The sequence below is a fragment of the Agelaius phoeniceus genome, chromosome 19, assembly GCF_051311805.1.
Source record: "Agelaius phoeniceus isolate bAgePho1 chromosome 19, bAgePho1.hap1, whole genome shotgun sequence".
NCBI lineage: Eukaryota > Metazoa > Chordata > Aves > Passeriformes > Icteridae > Agelaius > Agelaius phoeniceus.
Genome location: NC_135283.1, coordinates 3,116,202 through 3,135,062, shown reverse-complemented (window position 1 = coordinate 3,135,062; position 18,861 = coordinate 3,116,202). Strand labels below are relative to the sequence as shown.

The 18,861-nt window shown below is 40.6% G+C and overlaps 1 protein-coding gene across 1 annotated transcript in view; it reads left to right on the top strand.

Annotated features, from left to right (window-relative positions):
- FOXK2 (forkhead box K2) overlaps window positions 1-18,861 on the top strand; it is a 45,558-nt gene that overhangs the window by 15,100 nt on the left and 11,597 nt on the right. The window contains exon 2 of the mRNA XM_054644861.2: window positions 16,381-16,575. Within this exon, the coding sequence (XP_054500836.2) occupies window positions 16,381-16,575 (195 nt within the window). The remainder of the gene's footprint in view (window positions 1-16,380; window positions 16,576-18,861) is intronic.

The window sequence follows — 18,861 nt, the reverse complement described above, 5'->3', positions numbered from 1 at the left end:
ATCCCTTTGGCAGCAGCAGAAGCAGCATTCTTGTACAGCTTTGACAGAAGTGTTTGAAGTCACATATTTGAACTCCATCTGAATCAGGCTTTTTCCCTCCCACCATGTTTTGGACTCTTAAAACATCACCATTGCCTTTCAGTGTCACCTGGGCCAGGTGGCATTGCTGTGTTTGAGGTGCTGGGTGCACAGAGGAGCTGTGCACAGCCTCAGAGCTGCTGAGCAGTTCAGATGTGCACAGAGTGGCCTCCAGGAGCCACAGACACTACAGAAGTCATTTTATGTAATCTTAGATAAACTGAGCCTGCTGCTTCTAAAGGTTGCTTCACACTACCACTGGTTATATTTAATATAAGCCTCGAAGCAAGTTAGTGCCAAGCAAAGCATTGTTTGGAGTATGGAGAAATAACCTGGGAGCCAGAATTAGCCCAGTTCGTGTGGAGCGGTGTGAGTGTGCTCAGGGCTGCCCGGATCCCGGCGTCCCTGCAGGCAGCGCGCTCAGCTGGGGATGTTTCAGCCATTACCACATGGAACATGCTGGGGAGAGCTGCCAGTAACACACGCTGCACATGTGACCAGCACATGCCCCCAGCCAGCCTGGGCCAGGAGTTATTTACTTTTTGTTACAAGCTGTTGATTTTTGAGAGGTTTTCTCCCCTCTGTCAGTATTAAGCACTGAGCCTTTTGTTTCATTTTTACTTTGTTGGTTTTTTTGTTTATTTTTTTTTTAATCTTTTCTACTCTTGCTGTTGATTCTGTATTTCTAAAATTCTCTCCACCACCCCCACCCCTATTTTGTTTGTGCTCATTCTCTTAGGATGCCATCCCAGGTAACTCCTGTGATAAGGCCATTGAAACTGTGGAGGCCACGGTTATTTGTGGTTCAATATCAAAATAATATTCAAAATAATCAATAGTCTGATTATTTTCAACTTGTAATTGAGAGATAAAATGACCTTACACTTAATCTTCTGGGACTTGGTCTATATTCATTAGTTAGCTGTGATACCTCTTCTCTGTGTCAATTTTTCACTGTTATGTTTCACATCTGTGAAATGGCAGGGTTTTTCCCTCATCCCTTGTCATCTTTGGTTAGATAAATGATGTGAAGCAGACACTCCATAGGCCTTTTCTGATTTTAAACTGATTTTTGATGACAGCTCAAGTTCCCAGACTGCTTGTGACTCTTCATTTGTAGCAGCTCTGTGCTGTGGATTCTGGTACAAAATGAGTGAGCACCAAGCCAGCCTGATGGGCTGGGAGCTCTGGAGAGCACCAGTAGATAAAACTTTAATGTACATACAAATATACTGCATCTTTACTGTGTGTTTCATAACATTTTAGGGAGTGTTACCTCTTGGATGGGATCAGGCTTGACACAAAATTAATTGGACTTGGTGAGCTTTTCAGAATGAATCATCTCATAGTTATTTGTGTGCACTGTAGGTAACAGGCTTAGCATTGCATACTTCTTTATATAGATTATTCTTTTAAATTCAGTTTTCTCCTGGAAGTGCATTGAGTTAAAGGATACACTGTTACACAAGACTTTGCTTCTCATTTTAATATGCTGGTAAACTTGATTTTTCAAGGGTTTGCAGTAATTAAAAGTATTCTTCTCATGGTTCCTGTTTTTAGAAGCCTTTTTTTTAACATTGACATTAGATCTCTACAGTAGCACAGGTTCATTTAAACAGCACTTTCTCCTTGTTTTAACCATACTTTTCAATAAAATTCAGGCCCTGCAGGTAGACTGTAACTAACCCTTGGGTTTCTAGGTTAGTTCAAACAAACTCCTTGGGAGTCAGAGCTGGGAGAACTGTCCTGCCCTGTCCTGTGCTGTGTGAGAGCTCTGCTGTTCATGCTGTGTGCTCAAGCCAGATTAATTTACTGGTGGGCCTGAAAAACAATCCCTGGGAAGGGAAGGGGAGAGGCTTGGGATTAGTTTTCTGTCAAGTCAGGAGTGCAACTTTTTCCATTACCAGATGGGAAGATACTAATAAAAGGTTGATAACATGGTTTTAATAGCATTTCATAGAATCATAGAATTTTTTTAGTTGGAAATGATCCTCAAGGTCATTGAGTCCAGCCATTGACCCAGCACTGCCAAGGTCACCACTAACCCATGTCCCCAAGTGCCACAACCACATGTCATCTAAATCCCTGCAGGGATGGTGACTCCACCACTGCCCTCAGCAGCCTGTGCTGGGGACTCACCACCCTTTCTGTGAAGAAATTTTTCCTCATATCCAACTTAAACCTCCCATGGCACAGTTGAGGCCATTTCTTCTTGTCCTGTCCTTTGTCCCCTGAGCCTCCTTTCCTCCAGGGTGAGACCCCCAGCTGCTCTTGGTGCTCCAGCCCCTTCCAAAGCTCCATTCCCTGGACATGGGGCAGCCCCACAATGGCTTTCTTGTGCTGAGGGGCCCAAAACTGGTGACAAGATTTGAGGGGTGTCCTGTGGCCACCATGGCTGGTGCAGGCCATGTGCCATTGACCTTCTGGGCTCCTTGGGCTGATGTTCAGCTCTTGTTTACCTCCAGGACCTTTTCCACCAGGAACTTTGCAGCCACTCTGCCCCAGTGGCTGTTGTGACCCAAGTCACAGCCCTTGGCCTGGTGAAACCTCCCCACCATTGGTCTCAGCCCTGGATCCAGGCTGTGCAGGTCCCTCTGCAGAACCTTCCTGCCCTCCAGCAGAGCAGCATTCCCACCCAGCAAAATGTCTGAGGGTGCCCTCAGTCCCCTTGACCACATCATGGATGAAGATGGCAAACATGGCCAGTGTGAAAGGTGTCTCCTCGTGGAAGGCCTTACTCTGATCCTGTCTGCAGGGATGTGCCAGCCACTCACCACCCTTTCTGTGAAGAAATTTTTCCTCATAACCAACCTAAACCTCCCTGGCACAACTTGAGGCCATTTCCTCTTGTGCTGTCCCTCATTCCCTGGGAGCAGAGCCTGGCCCCAGCTGGCTGCAGGTCCCCTCTGAGCCTGGAGCACTCCTTTGCTGTGTCTGGCACCCCTAATCCCTCGTGGGCAGGTTCTCACTCTAACCCCAAAGGGTATTTTCCTCTAAACCTTGTTTTGCTGGGTCATTGGTGCTGCTTTGGTCGGTGTCACTGAGGGCTTTGTCAGCAGAGGTGACAAAGGGTATTTTCCTCTAAACCTTGTTTTGCTGGGTCATTGGTGCTGCTTTGGTCGTGTCACTGAGGGCTTTGTCAGCAGAGGTGCTCCTGGCCGTGTCCTCCCCAGGCAGGAGAATCCTCAGTGCTTCTGCTCCGGGTTCACACTCACAGATGTGAGCCCCAAAGGCTGGAGCAGGAGAAACAAAGGAGACCACTGTGGACAGTGGAGTTGGACTGGAAAAACAACAAAGCTGTGCTGCTGCTATTTTTAGTAGGTCCAAACTATTTGTGTGGTTGATGGTTCTCATTTTGCTCTTCACCACAGATGTATCTTCAAACACAGATATTTGATAAGCAGTTTCTGTTCAACTTGGTGTTTTGTTTTCTGAGGGTGATGAAGGATTCAAGGGTTCTTGTTGTCTTTCAAGCTCTCTGTATGAGGTGAAGGAGTTATGTCTTGTTACCCTTGCACTTCTTGGGGGAAAGCCACTAATTCTGACACTTCCATTTGAACTGAGAGGTGTTTTTTCAGGAGAGTGAGCAAGAGTGAAAGATACAATTTATAAATTTATAATTAGTACTCATAAGGTCCTCCTGGTGTGATTCCTGGGGATGATTTAAGGAGTGATAGTTTAAAAATAACCAATGCATCTTTTTGACTCTAAAAAACATAACAAACAAACTTGTGCATTAAAGTTAACATTTAATGAGCAAAAATCCTAATGATTTCTTATTTTGAGAAAGGTTGTTGAAAAAATGCAGGTTTATACAGACTGGTTTTAATCATCTAAGGTGTCTGTTACCTTATTTTTTAGCTTTTCAGACTTAAAGCCTGCATGTTGTTGCATATGGGAAGGTGTGCATATTATTAAAATTCTGGGTAAGGCCATGGTCATGCCCTCCAAAATTGTTAAAATGTCTCTTGGATTCATATTTTAATTCTCATCTCCATTTTTGCTTTGCTTTTCCTTAATAGGATTTAGAATATTAGTCTTTTACTTTTCCAGATGGATTTCTAAGTGTCTTGGTCACCCTAGAACACTTAAAATTATAAAATAATTAGATGTGTGAGTTAAAAACAAGAGTAATTTACTCCACATCTGTAGTACTATTTGCTGCTATTTACTTCAATATTTATGGTAAATTTAATTTTATGGTCACCTTGGTTTTTATGGGAAATGCCACTTTTTTTTTGTGGTGCTTCCTATTCTGACATAGAGATTAAAAACATATATATTCTCAGAATAAAAGTTTTTATCATTATTGACAAAAGTGTAGAATAATGCTGTACACATATAGAAAAATAGGAAACACTTTAACTAGGGATTAGCATTTCATTTCACCACAGCACATCTTTCTGAAAATCAAAATCTTTCAAATATCAGTTGCTTCTTAAGTGTAAATGGAAACATGTTAATTTAAGTGCTGTGAAAATTGGTGTTTGCAGTTCTCTTTGTGCAGCAGCATATGCACTGAGCTCATTTGCATCTCTTCAGCTTTGCCAGACAAGGAGATTGTGCAGGGGAATTTTGGAGGAATCCTATGACTGCTGAAATTGTTAAATATGAAATCCTGGGTTGGGATTTTACTCCCAAAAAATTAGGAATTTGTAGCAATCAATATTTGTGCATGACATAAATATAATTTTAACAGCCGGTGGTATTCTGCTAGAGGGAAGCTCCAGCTTACAGATGTGGGGGGAGTTGATAACTGATAGTTTGGAGGATTTTTTTGTTATATGAATGTTTTGACAGTTCCATTGAGGGAAGATGCTCAGGTGATAAACTGGGGCAGCCTGACTTGGACACTTGATTTTCCTGGGAGAGTGAAAGTCAGACCCCTTGCTTTATCCATATCTCTGCTTATCCAGCAAAGTTGAATTATTTGAGCAGCTTGGTAAGATCTTCCTCTGCCTAAGAACCTTTCTGGAGCTGATTGCAGCTCATTTTTCAGCATTTCAATCATTTTATAAACTTAACTACATCAATTTGGGTGCTGCAAGGGAGAGTCAGCTGGATATTCATTTTTATTCTGGAAGCCTTTAACTGATACTGTCTCAATTATTGCCTACAAAGTTGCTTTGACTCTGGCAGAATGACCAGAGCTTAAAGCACAGTGAAACCATGGATTATGTACCAGGACCATTTTTTCCTTTTAGATAGTCTGGTTTTAGAAAATTCAAAGGTCAGGAAGAGCTGAATTAAAAAAAAAAAAAAAAAAAATAAAATAAAACCAAAACAATAACAATAAAAAAGGTTAGAATTTGAAGCTGAACCAAAAGAAGCTGCTCTCAAGACATGGTTGGTTTATTCTCAGAAAAATCAGATTGGGTTGGGTTCACACAACCTTAGGAGGTGGTTTTGTCATCACCCTCCATCCTTGTGCTTTGTTCTGTGGGCTTGATCTGGTCATTGTGGATTCCCACCCAGGCTGCAGAATACAGCAGTGTCCTTGATTTACACAAGACAAGAAATAAAAAGTGAAAATGGTTTGGTAAAACTGTTTTTTGGTAAAACTACCAAACTAAAACTGTTTAGTATTGCCAAAAAAAAAAAAAGAGAAAATGTAGCTGTTTCTGGATTTTTCAATTTCATTCTGTTGGTAAAAGGCAGGGTAGGAGTACAGTTAATTAAAAGCAGTTAAAACCAGTAGATTAAACACAAATAAACCAAATGAAAGTGTGTCCTTCAGTGTCAGCAGGGGTGGGATGTGCCCTTGCTGTTGAACACCTCCAGGTGTGCATTGTGGGGATGTTTTTGGGTGGTTCTGCACACAACCTGACAGCTGTTTGGCACCTGGAATGAGGAATTCCTTGGTACTAAAGGAAAGCAAAAATGAAGAATCCTTTCCCTCCACAAACTTTTCAGTATTAAAATAGAAATTTTAGCTTTTTTCTTCTTTATTTTTTTAATTAGTTGAAATATTGCTTTAATTTTCTTCTGTTCAATAAGGGGGAAAAAGTCTTGCTTTTCACAGGCACTTAGGAAATGAGGTTTGTGTTGCTGAGCATCCTCAAACCCTTCAGTATTTAACTGTATAGATTTGAATTAGAATGTATGCATTTAATAAGCAGTTTTCATGGTCTAACAGTAAAATACTGATGAAATGCAAGTTCCTTTGGCTCTGTTTGGGGAATGTGATACATGGCTTAAGATATTTGTGTGTGTGTGTGTTACTTTGTGCCATGGAAGCTTCCCAGCCTCTACTTCTGTGCTCCTTTTGTGCCACAGCTCCTCTTGTGCAACAAAGTGATGGAGGCACTTCAGTCCCACTGAATGAACTGATCTCCCTGCTCCTGAAGACATTTCTCTCACCTGATGCTTTGCCTCTTAAAGTGCTTGTAAAAAAAGGAAGAATTGGGGGATGATCCAATGGTTTAAACAAAGATTGGGTGTCGGGAAAAATATGTTCTGTTCCCAACTCTGCTGCACGCTTGCCAAAACAGCTTGGCCAAGTCACAAATCCATTTAATCTGTTTTTGGAAATGGGAATAATGCTTCATGGGCAGGCAGATGATGAAATTTCAGTGCTCTTTTCCAGCAGTTTTTATCAGAGAAGAGCTTTGCCTTGTCTTTTAAAACCAATCCCTTGAGCTTGGAAGGGGATTATTTGGTGTGGAGGGTGAGCTCTCCAACTCCCTCCCTGCTCCCTCTTTTTGAAGGCTCTTGGTGCTGTTTTACCTAAATTTTGGTGTGTCCCAGAGTTCAAAACCCACTGGATCTGCTGAGCTGACCTGTGTGCACTATGGCAGTGGTTCCTAATGAAAGGGACAGCAGTGGCTTAGTTACAGTTAAGACCTTGAAAGCAGCACAGAAATTTGTTTTGGAAGCTTATTTTTCTATATTAGTTCAAATCTCAAGCTTTCAAAGAGCAGGGTTAGAACACTTGCATATTGGGAGTGTTGTCTTGTGTAATACAGTTTTCTCATGAAAACTTTTATTGAGTTTATTTTTTTTTTTTTATTCCTGGACAGATTTCTACTTGCGTGACTCTGACTGGTTAAATCATGTCTGTTGTTTTTATTTGCTTTTATCCTTCTGTGCTTTTCCTGCTGCCCCTTACACAGGCCACAATTTGAGAACTTGGCATGGTCTCAGAACAGCTCAGGAGGAGGAGGAGGAGTGTTCTTGAAGGATATTTTCCAATAACAACGTGCTTGTTGTAGATTAGTTTCTTTACTTTGTGGCTTTTCAGACTCTTTGGCATCTTGATTGGTTCTTCAGCATCCACACAAGTGACAAAAGAACCTAAATTTATGTCACACTGTGGAGCAGTCAGTGCATAGAACATTTCTAGAGGGTCTGCACAGTCAGGAGAAAAGTTTTAGGAATTTGCAAATAGAAGGAAAATTGGAAAGTTGTTAGAACATACATTCTGGAGAGCATGCTTGGTTTATAAAAAAAGTCTCAGAACATAATACAAAAATCTTGATTTCTGTTAAGATTCCCAGCCCAGCAGTATCACCACAGTGAAGCAAATATGGAATGGCTCTTGACCATCAGACATCCTTAGGTAAGCAACTGTGAAATTTAATTCATGCCCATAGCTGTGTGTGAGAGGAGGCTGAAAAAAGCCTGTTCTTTGACCAGACAGGCAGATTTAGGGGGGAAATGAAACACTGCTGTCTGCTCAAAGTTCGAGTTGGTAGGAAGCAGTTTTTGTCATTCTTCAATGGCCTGAGTTAGTCATGGATTTCTGTGTCAAATAAAGGCTTGTGCTGCTTTGGAAGCAGAGTTCTGCCTTGAAGAGCCCATCTAAAATAAACTTTGCTTCCTTGAATGGGGAATAATCCTTGTGCAGCCCAGCTTCAGTGGGTAGCTGCTCTCTGGGTAAGGAAGTTTGGGCATGATTTTGCAATGGGATGCAGGTCTCTGATGAGGTAATAAATGAAGGCTTTTGTTACTAAAGTAACATATGAGTCACAAGTGCTTTTTTTATGATTATGCTTGCGTCAAAACACATCATGACAGCACTTGTTCACTGTACTCCTCCTACTGCTTTAATTGTAAGGAATGTGAGATGCCAGGAGCTGTCTCTGTTTGGCTCTCAGCAGTTTGGTTTGCTTTGCTGAAAGCTTTTATTTAACACTGATTGATATTATTAGAACCTCAGTGTTTCCATATGAACTTTTGCACCCCCACGAGTACCCTGTGACTGAGACTGAGGTGCCAGGCACATCTTGGTGGTAAAGGATGGGGTGGGTTTGGTTTGTCAGCCTTGGTTCAGCTGTGCTTGTAAATCCTGTGCTTTATAAGAAGTTTTGGAATGGCATTTACTGTGACAGAGAAAGTTGGAGCCTGCATATTTATGGTTAAATGCAGTTATTTGGAAGGAAGAAAAAAAAGATAATTGATTTCTGTTTTCCTATTGCAAGTGTTTTGTTTGTGTTTTTGAAGCAGGAAGCTGTTGTGTTAGAGAGTGATGTATGTAGGCTCTGTTGGGACTGTTTGCAATTTGGCAAAGGTAGAGGCACTCCAGCTTTTTGGACAAATTTGAAATTGTTTTTATAGTTTAGTAGGAAATGTAGAGATTGAGACCACACAACCTGGCTCTGCATAAGGCTTTTGTGTACAGAGATGCTAAACACCCGAAAATGCAGTGTTTCCATAGGCGGAGTTTCTTTTGTATTCACAGGCTGGGGAGCCTCAAATTCCAGAGGCATTACATGAGCAGTTTTAATGAATTAGTGTCTGGTTTTCCTGCAGCAGATGTGACAAGCAGCTTTATAAGCTGCTTCCCATCGATCGCTGTTTTCCAGCTCTTTTGTGTCTTTCTTTTGCTCAGAGAAAAGCAGGGAAGAGCTCGGTTTCTACAGTAACTGCTGCCTACACTCCTGCCTGCAGGCCAAGAGCTTTCTCAGTCCTGCAGCCTGTGCAGGGCTACTGCATTGAAATTCTGTAGGTTTTGTTTGGGTTTCTGGCTTTTTTTCTTCTTCTTTTTACTGGTTTCAATATTTTGCCCTTTAAGAAAAGAGGAGCATGCAGTGGAAATTTGTGATTTTGAGATAGGTAGTTTTAATTAACCACAGCACATTGCCATGATTGTAAGATAACCTAAATATTTTTGCTGCTGATTGGTACCAGTGTTGTGTGGTTGGTATGGAAAGAAAAGAGATCCTGGCTGCTGAAAGAAGAACCTTTGAAAATCTCTGATACACTGTGAGCACCCTTTTCTGTAATAATGCAGGGGAGGAGTGAGATCAGCTCCAAGTTGTTAATAGAATCCTTTACGTGTGCAGCAAAATTTGCTGTAGTGGAACAACTTCAGCACACTCAATTCAGTCTAAACTCTCAAACTGCCTTAGAGAAACTGCTGTGAGTACAGGGTTAACATTCCCAGTTTCTCATGATGTCAGCTCTGTGAGTGGGAACGAGTTGAACACCATTTCAGATGGTGTCATGGGTTTATTACTCCATTTGTGTCTGCTGCTGGTGCCTCAGGAATGTTCCTCTTGTCGTCATCAATATTCTGCTGTCATAGGATCATTTTTTGACGCAGGCAGGTTTGTTCCAGACCCCTCTGAGGCAGGTCAGCACTGCTCCTGTAAGGAATATCAACCAACAGCTTTACACACTTCTTAAGCACTTGCTAAAACATGAGCAGGGAAGTCTGTAACTGAGGTTTCCCATGGGGGAGCCAGTAATTTATAGCTAGATTGTATTTCCAGCCTTTGCTTACAATTTGCTACAAGTGTTTTATTGGCCAACTTGAATTAACATGAGGCTACGGCAATATTTCATCGCTTCTGATGCTGCATAGATCTTTGCTTTTGAATCTTAAGAGGTCAGAAAATAGAGATAGATGGATCAGTGATCTTGCTCTTTAGGGTGTTTTCCATCCTGTTAGGTGACACTTTGTAGACAACGATGACACACCTGAAAAAATACCCAAATCCTGGTGAAGAGAATGCCCAGTGCTCAGAATAAAAATTCTAATTGCTGGTTTAAAAATCTGCCAGTGTTTTGTTCCTTGTGGCATCAGAGGTTGAGCGTGCCTCGAGCCCTCCCAGTGTGTGTGTGGAGGATGTGCTGTGCAAGGATTGATCTTTGGGCCCCAGGAATCAATTGCAAAGGATACAGAGAATTAAGGGGAGCACTGTGAGCTCAGGATTCAGTCCCCAGAGGAAAACTGCCACTCTTGAAAGGGCAATTGCTTTTTGGGTAACCTCTAGAAGTGTCCTGCCTAGTAATGGCCAAGCATAATTGAATGTAAATTGATGGTAAATTAGCCACATCAGGACTTGGTTTCAAAGCAGGGAGGAGGAGGAGGAATCCATCCACCAGAATGGCACTGAAGGAAGTGATGCCATGTTCTGGCTGAGGTCGTTTCTCACAGGTTGTGATCAGCTGTAAGCAGGAGGGCATCAAAAATGTCCTTTTTAAAAATCTGCTAGAGGACCTAGGCTTTGTGTTCCATTAATAGAAATAATTTTTTTTTCAGCACCAGCCCCCCATCAGTAGAGAAAACCAGATACTCCCATTGCCAGCAATGGAGAAAGGTTTACAAATGCCATGTTAATGCTAAAATCTCTGACAGGAGCACAAGGTGGCCCCTCATGTAAGGTGAACAAGCACCTTAGGAACAAATTATCCATTGAGAAGGTTATTCCTGTTTAGGATTATAAGGAAATAATTATAATCTAGTTTTATACTGGATCACTCTTTTTCAGTTTATCTGTGATAATTTTTCCTATGCTCTTGTAGTGATGGCAAAGTGTTACAGCAACACTTTTTTAATGTACTCCTAGAAAAGACTTTGTGAAACAAATATCTGAACAGTTATTTCTGTTTAAAGAGTCAAGACAATGCCTACTGTAAAAGTTGTGTGGTATTTTCTTAATAACCTGTACTTTATTAGCAATCATTTAGTGCTGGGAGTTTTCAGGTGGCTGCTCAATATAGGACTGTTTGGATGGATTTATTTATCACCTTTGTTGTTAGCTTGGGAGCCCAGACTTTAAACTGGGTACTTTTCCATTATCTTGAAATAAAAACAGCAATTCAGTTCAATTTGTCTTCTTAATAAGTTTTGGGTTTGTTGATTCTTTTAACTCTAAAGGTGATGACTCTGTTCCAGAAATGGAGTGTGGTATTGACTTCCAGTTCAATTAAACACAGCCCAAAGTCTTAAAAATAAATTCTAGACGTGAATAATTCAGTATGCCTGCTCTTGGTGTTGAGCAGTCAGAAACCTTTTGGTAGAAAATTCAGACACTGAAATATTTAATCATACTTCAACTTGTTGAGCTTTTTTCACTTCCATGACATTTCTAGTTGTACTTGTTAAGACTCATCTTTTAAGTCTTGTTTATTTAAAAACCAGTTAAAAACCACATACACATATTTAATCTATAATTAATATCCTATTAATCCATTGTGATGGAATCAATAATAAATGAAGCAGCAAATGGAGAAAAGATGAAATTGGGGTCCTTGTGCTTTCAAATTGAAATTTCCCCATTAGCAGGAAGTCAATCAAATTGTAATTTCCAAGCACCACGTTCCAGTGGACACTTGCTTGAATGGACTTGCTGCTGGAATGCTCAGGGCAGAGGGAGAGGCTACAGGACCTCAATTTGATTTAATTTAATTTTTTTTTTCCTGGAGAATCCCAAGGGTGGGTTAGTGCAGCCTTCCCCTGCCTAAGGAGTGGTTGTGGAAATCCTGGGGCCAGGCTGTGCCAGAGCCTCACACCTGGGGCACAAGCAGCTGGAGAAGCTGCAGTGAAGAATTTGTATCTGTACAAATGTGAAACTGTTCACTGCCTGAGGGTGTAGTTAGAAGAAATGAGTTTCCCTAAGATTTGGAGAGACAAGGCTCTGAGCAAGCTGCTGTAACTTGGAAGTTACCCTGCTTTGGGCTGGACACTTGCAGAGGTCCCTTCCAAACTCAGTTTCTCTCTAGTTGTGTCTGAAAAATGTAAAAACTCAATTTTTGCTTGACTTTTGAAAAAGAATTATTTCAAAAGTGTGCCTGGGAGTGTGCACTGGAGGTGATTAAGTGTCAGTGTGCACATCTTCTGCCAGAAGTATAAATACATGAATTGGCTGTGAGAGTCATTTTTACTGGAATAAGGGGGAAGTTTGGGAAGTAGATCACAAGCAGGTAAGGAAGAGGAATTAGAAAATGGATTAGTTTCAAATCTCCCTTTCATGGAAAGGAGACCATAGCTAGAAGTATGGTGATTTCCATGGTTTTTTGTCAGTTCACTGATCAAAATAGAAATAGTATGTCAGGCTTCTGTAGTGTCAGAGCAAACTGGAAAAGCTGTGTTTGGTGGTGCAGATGTTGATAATGACCTCTGCTTCCCTTGGTGAGGAGTTAACAGTGCCTGTGTTCACCTTGAAAGTATTTGAAGTCAAAAATCGACACAAGCAATCTCCCAGATGCTGACTGGGTTCTTTTTTGAGTCTTGGCTTTTTAATGTGAAAAGTTGAAGCTGTCCTTGGCTCTCAGTAAATCAACAAGAGTTCAAAACCAGGCATCTTGTTATTCTTTCAGATCTCTTTAAATCTCAGGGGATCTTTAAGTTAACAGGGGTTCAGTATCACAGTCAGTGTGAAGGAATTGAGCTGTGCACTTGGAACCACCCTGACTTCAGGGGTTAGCCCTGCTCAACCCTTATCATCTATTTGAATGTAAAATCTGATAAAAGAACCTGCTGATCAAAGTGCCATGGCAGCTTCTGTCTGATTTTGCTCCTGGTTCTTAGAAGGCAATTAAACTGGAATAATTCAAAGGATGCTGAAGCACTTGGTGTCACAGCAGGGTTTATGTACAGGGAAAAATGGAATTCTTCTGCTGTGTTTTGGTTTCCCTGATGAAGACAGGATGAAATTCCTCCTTCCCAGTCAGGTGGTATTTTCACACAGGCAGAACTATCATCAGCCTTTCCCTGCAGTATGGACAGAACTGCTGAGGGGAGGTGAGAGAATATTGGAAATGCAGATGTGCCAAAACCAGACTTTGCACATTTTTACCCTGAGACACTTCTCTGGCACCCTGCAAAGTTCCTAAACTCTGTAGAGGTCCTGCCTGGATCAGCATCCCTGTGTTTGCCTGGGAACTGCAGATTTGATAAGTTATCTATGGAATAGCTTGGAATGCTGTGATGCTAGGTGTCTGTTTTCCAGTAGTCAACCCACAATGAGCTTTTTTTTTTTAATTTAAAGAAGAATAATTGAGGTAATGAGTTTCATTTTAGCTGTGACACCTCCTGTGGTTCCCTGGGTCATGCAGTGGCTCCATTGTGGTGCTCACCTGGACTTGTCATCAATAAATATACAAAACATCTTACAAAACTGCTTGATTTCTTTGGGATTTTTTTGTAAGTGGGTTGTCTGGATGAGTTTCTCCTCCAGCAAAGCATGCTGTGGTAGTGTATTGTGAAACTATTGTAAGCTCTTGAACAGTGGGTAAAACCCAGTTCAGCTTGTTGAGGACTAAATGTTTGATGAGGTCTCTCCTTGTGGGTGTTTCTGTGGTTTTTGTTTAGTTCATTGTATAACTAAAGAATATGCCAAAACCACCTTGATTCTGATCAAATTAGAACATGTTCTGTACTTTGATTTTGGATGTAAATATAATACATTTGCATAACTGCAATTTATTCAGGAATTCTCTTGGTTAGTGTACACTCTTTATTCTGCTTTTTGGCTGAATTCCAGCTATAAAAATATCCCTCCATTAAAAAAACTGTTTGCAAATATGAATCAATTGACAGATGTGGTCTTTTGATAATATTCAGGTGTTTATTGCTCTAACCAGACAGGGATTTGTAAGTACATTGTATTTCTATATTTACACTGGCTTTTCAGGCATGGGAAATGTAAACTGCACTGGGGGTGCCTTTGGGTTTTCATGTCTGGCAGTTCCCACTTTCTTGGGCACGTGTAGAACCTCTGGAGTCCCCTGGTTGGTCAAAGCTCCTGTGTTTGGGGATGTTTTTGTGGTTTTTTTCCCAACCTTGATGAGCATTTGAGAGCCCCCTGTCTGTGCTGTTGTTTTGTTTGCCAGAGGGAGATGATGCCTCCAGGGCTGCAGTGGGGTAAAGGGAGATCTTTTAATATGTGGGTGCCTACATGGAATATCAAAGGAGCTGCTGAGTGTTCCTTTTCTGCCTTTCCACGTTGCTGAAGCTCTGGAGATTTATATATGTTTATGTATTTCTACATATATTTATATATGTTTAATTGAATCTCTTCCCCATCCTCACCTGGTGGGGCACAGGAGGACCCCAGTTCCTCAGTGCTGTGCACTGGGCTGGTTTCTTACCAATAAGGCAATAAGGACTGAGCAGGGAATTACCACCTAAAGCCATGTCCAGTTCTTCCCTTGTGTTGGAATAAATTTGGTCTTACAGGCATTTAAGGTAAATTTGCAGGTATGGAGCAGCCTCATGAAATGCATAGGGAAGGTGACTAAATCTGTGTCAAGCAGATGTTGTTGTTCACTTTCTCACAGGGATTTTTTCTTAATCTTTGGCTGTCTTTGCATACACTTGAGTGTTGTTTTTATTGCTGCTTAAAAGAAATGCTTGGAAAATATTTTTATTACCAAAACAACCAAGACCCCTTTCCCTTATTGTCACTAAAATGATACAAGCACAAAATACTTTCTACTGGAAAAAGCAAAGAAATGAGTTGTTACTGAATATATTAAAAAAGCCCAAGTCAGAAATTGGTCCATGTAAGTTCCTTGCTGAAATGCTTGTGCAGTTTTTTGGCATAGATTCTGTTCCTAATTTAGTACATGGAGCATGTTTCAGAAATAGGTCGTCTGTTAAATGCGGACACGGTCCGCACTCAGAAGTAAGACACAGAGAAAAGGAAGGTCACTGTCAATTCTTTCTCTTTTTCCTGATCCTTGAATGTGGATTGTAGGGAAAAAGAAGCACTGTGGTGCATGTGGCAAGGGACATAGTGAAAATCAAATGCTGCCTTTGTTCTATAAACATCCTTCGATTCATTTTGAGATATGAAAGCCAAAACACAGGAGAGTTCATCTCTGAGGCTACTCTGCAGCTGAGTGTTCCTGCCAATTCTTACATCACTTTTATGTTTAATATATTTTTCCAGAGAAATGATCACTTTTATTTACAGTCTGTATTTTGCATTCATAGCTCATTTCTTAGCCCTTGTTCCAGCATGTGCTTGTTTCCTTTTTGTATAAAACTAGATCTGCCTAGAAGCACTTAAAAACAAAACAAACCCAAAGCTCAACATTTTGTGAGGTTTCTTTCTGGGTATAGTCTTGTTGGAAAGTCCTTTTCATCATGTGGGAGGTGTGTAAATGTCATCGTGGGTTTAGTGTTCAGTGTAGTCTAACAACTTAAGGATGAGGAGGTAGTAAAGTTATTTAAACTGTATTTTTATAGATGCTTTTGTTGAGACAAAATTAAGTTTCTTATTTGCTCAAGATTAAGCAAATTTATTTACTGAGAAGTTAGAAACAAGCATGTCCTGTTTAATTTGGTTCAGTTCTAAATGCTGTGCACAGGGATGTAAAAAAGGGATTATCCTAAGGTACATTCATTGCATTTTATTTTTCAAATTTGTAAACAGTTGCACATTGTTAATTTATTGTTTGTCATTAAATTTAGGCAGGTAATCCTTGGTTATACATGAAAACAGGCACTTTACTGAAATTGGGTCTTAAGTACAGCTCTGAACAAAGGTGTTTGAATGTAGTACTAAAGCAGCAGTATACTCTGTAAATGAGCAGAATTGGAATTGATATATGTTTAATTTAATAGGTATTTTAAGAGAAAAGAACCCAAATCTCTAACACCAGTCTATGAAACTGGTTAGACCTCAAATAGGCCAACATTCATGCTTCTGATTAATTCTCCTATCATGGACCAACTTGTTCATTTGCTGAAGCCATTCCTTGGCATCATAGAATAATGAGGTTTTGTTTTTAAAATAACTCTGCTTTGGGGCTGCTGCAAGATCAGGATGAACCTCAAGAAATGTAGAGACAATGCACAAACTGCCCCTGTTAGAAAGAATTGCATTTCCTTGTATTCCTTAACAAATGTCAGGTGCTTACCTGGGGATCTTTTTCTGGTCACATTGATCTCCCTGCATGATCTGTAAAATGAAGGTGGTTGTGGGTAATTGTATATATATATATATATATATATATATATATATAAATTATAAGTGAGCTATGGTGATAACATGCAAGTTATTCAGAAAGTCTTACATTCTGTAAAGAAGTGGCTCATGTATTTGTCTGTTTATTTTTCTTTTTCAGCTGTACTTTCAGGTTTCCCAGCACAAACATCAAGATAACATTCACAGCTCTGTCCAATGAGAAGAGAGAAAAGCAGGAGGCCCCGGAGTCCCCAGTGAAGCCTGTGCAACCCCAGATCTCTCCCTTGACAATAAACATTCCAGACAACATGGCTCACCTGATCAGCCCCCTCCCTTCTCCCACAGGAACCATCAGGTATTTAAACCCTGCAGGTGGGATCAGGGCCACCTACAGTCAGCCTCAGCACAACTTTCTCACTCAGGATTTTGCTTTTGAGGTCAAAATTTGGCTGAAGCTCAGCCTTCCCTGCCTCCAGAAAGCTGCCCCTTTCTGCTGACACAGTTGCATGAACATTAACATGTTCAATGTGTGACATTCTGCTCAAGAACCTGGCATTTTTCTTGCATTTCAACAATTTAAATTGCTTTTTGCTCTTGCATGCGTATTGCAACGCTTCCAATGAGACAATTTTAAATGACACCATTTTAAAATGTCCTGATTTGCCACTGTCCTCAAGTTCATCTTCAGGAAAAATGGTTATTATTGCTGTGGAAAATGGGCTGATCTCTTAGTCCAGAAGATTTGGTTTGGTTAAGTTGGAAGGGAGCAGTTTATTTTGTTTGGTTTTTCCTTGCCTTGCTGCCTCTTTGGTAATTGCAGCCCTTGTCCCACCTGTTACTTGGGACCAAACTCAATTAAACACATGCAACCCATCCTCACAAATTACTTCAGATGGAATTATTCCAAGTCTTGGAAAGATCAGGAGCAAAACTTCCATGTCAAGGCCCTGAAAGTTGTTTCAGTCATGTTCATGCTTTTGAAAGCTTTTTTGTCCTCTCTCACTTCCTGTGTCCATGCTTGCTTTTCAAAAGGTACACCTTGTTAATGAGATTTGAATGGCAGCATAATTGACTGCTTGCATGTTTGCCAAGCTCTTGCTCTCTGTCTGGGAGTGTTGAATGACACCTGCTGAAATGATGGAAGCAGACAGAAAAGATACCTAGACTTGTCTGTGGAGCAGGTTTGCTTTCTTACAAGAATCCAGGGAAAACACATCTTGCCACTGACAGAGCAGCTCACAAATATTTCAGATATTATCCCATCTATCACCACTGGCTTTGCCTCACTATGAATTTTGTAATTCTCTTTAGGGCTTTCATACACCTGTTGAGTAGTTTATTACACAAAAAAAAACAAAACAAAAAAAAAGATGACAGTTTGGAGTCTATTTTGAGAGCAAAGCCTGACAGTTTCTCTGCAAATCATCCTGTTTTGTAGAAGACTTGTAAACTTGCTTTGATTATACCATATGTGTCTCTTTGTCAATATATGCTGAAGTGAGCAGAGCAGAGGGATGTTGTCAGCTGATACATGCAAACACAGAGCAGGAGTGACCTATATCTAAAAAAATAAATTAGCTCCACATTTGGGCTCTAACCAGGGATTCTTCTGTACAACACTTAGAAATTGCCATCTCTCTCTTATAGTAAGTATATCACTAGTAACAAATCATGGGTGGATTTCTTGGGAAGTGAAGCTTTGATGCTTTCAGTGGAAGTGCATATTGCCCAATCTGCAGTGTTTGCCTCCTTCTGTACATAAAAAAGGAGGTAGCAAAACACTGGAGGGGCCAGGCAGACAAACAAACCTTGACAGATGAAAATGGTTCAAGCTTTAGTGTGTAGATCTAAATTACATTGTCTAGATTTATTTGTTGTTGATGTTTTGAACCACAGATTCAAAGATTAAAGATTATCTTTGGAGATAAGGCTGCTTCTGGGGGCACAGCCAGGTGCAGCTATTGAGATTTCTTCTTTTTTGGAATTTCTGAGGGCTGCCTTGAAATCAGCTGCAGTATGAATTGCAGAGAGTTGTGTCCTTGCAAGAGAGCTGCCAGAATTATTTTGGGGAAGGGGATGGACCTCACCTGCTGACTTTCTCTTTCCTCTTGGCTAAAAGGAAATCTTAGAAGAAAATTGGCATTGTGCAGCTGCAGTTCCTGTGGACTCTGCAAGGCAGGGGACCACTGGTAGAAAGATGTTCCAGTGGAATTATATCCAGTTTTACCTGCTTTTCTGTGATGGATGGCAAAATGTGAATTGTTAGGAGATACTCTTTAGTGTTTGGCACCATCTCTTGCTTTCTAACAGTGTGTCTGCTCTGTTGGCCCAATACTGCATTAAATCACTGAGTCAGTGCTGGTGCATCCCATTTATAGATAAATTTATGATTTTTATTCACATACCTATGTGTAAATATATTTCAATTTAAATGAGAATCAAACCTCTTTTTACCTCACTTCTTACTTTATTTTCTCAAATGTACAAAAACACTACACAGGAGAGATGATTTTTTGGGGGGCAGACTGAACACAGCATATGGCAGAAATTCCATGCAAGATGTGTGTCTTGTTTGTAAATTAAGAAATTAAAGAGCTGAACCCTCAGTCCTTGTAAATTAAGGAGTTAAAGAGCTGAACCC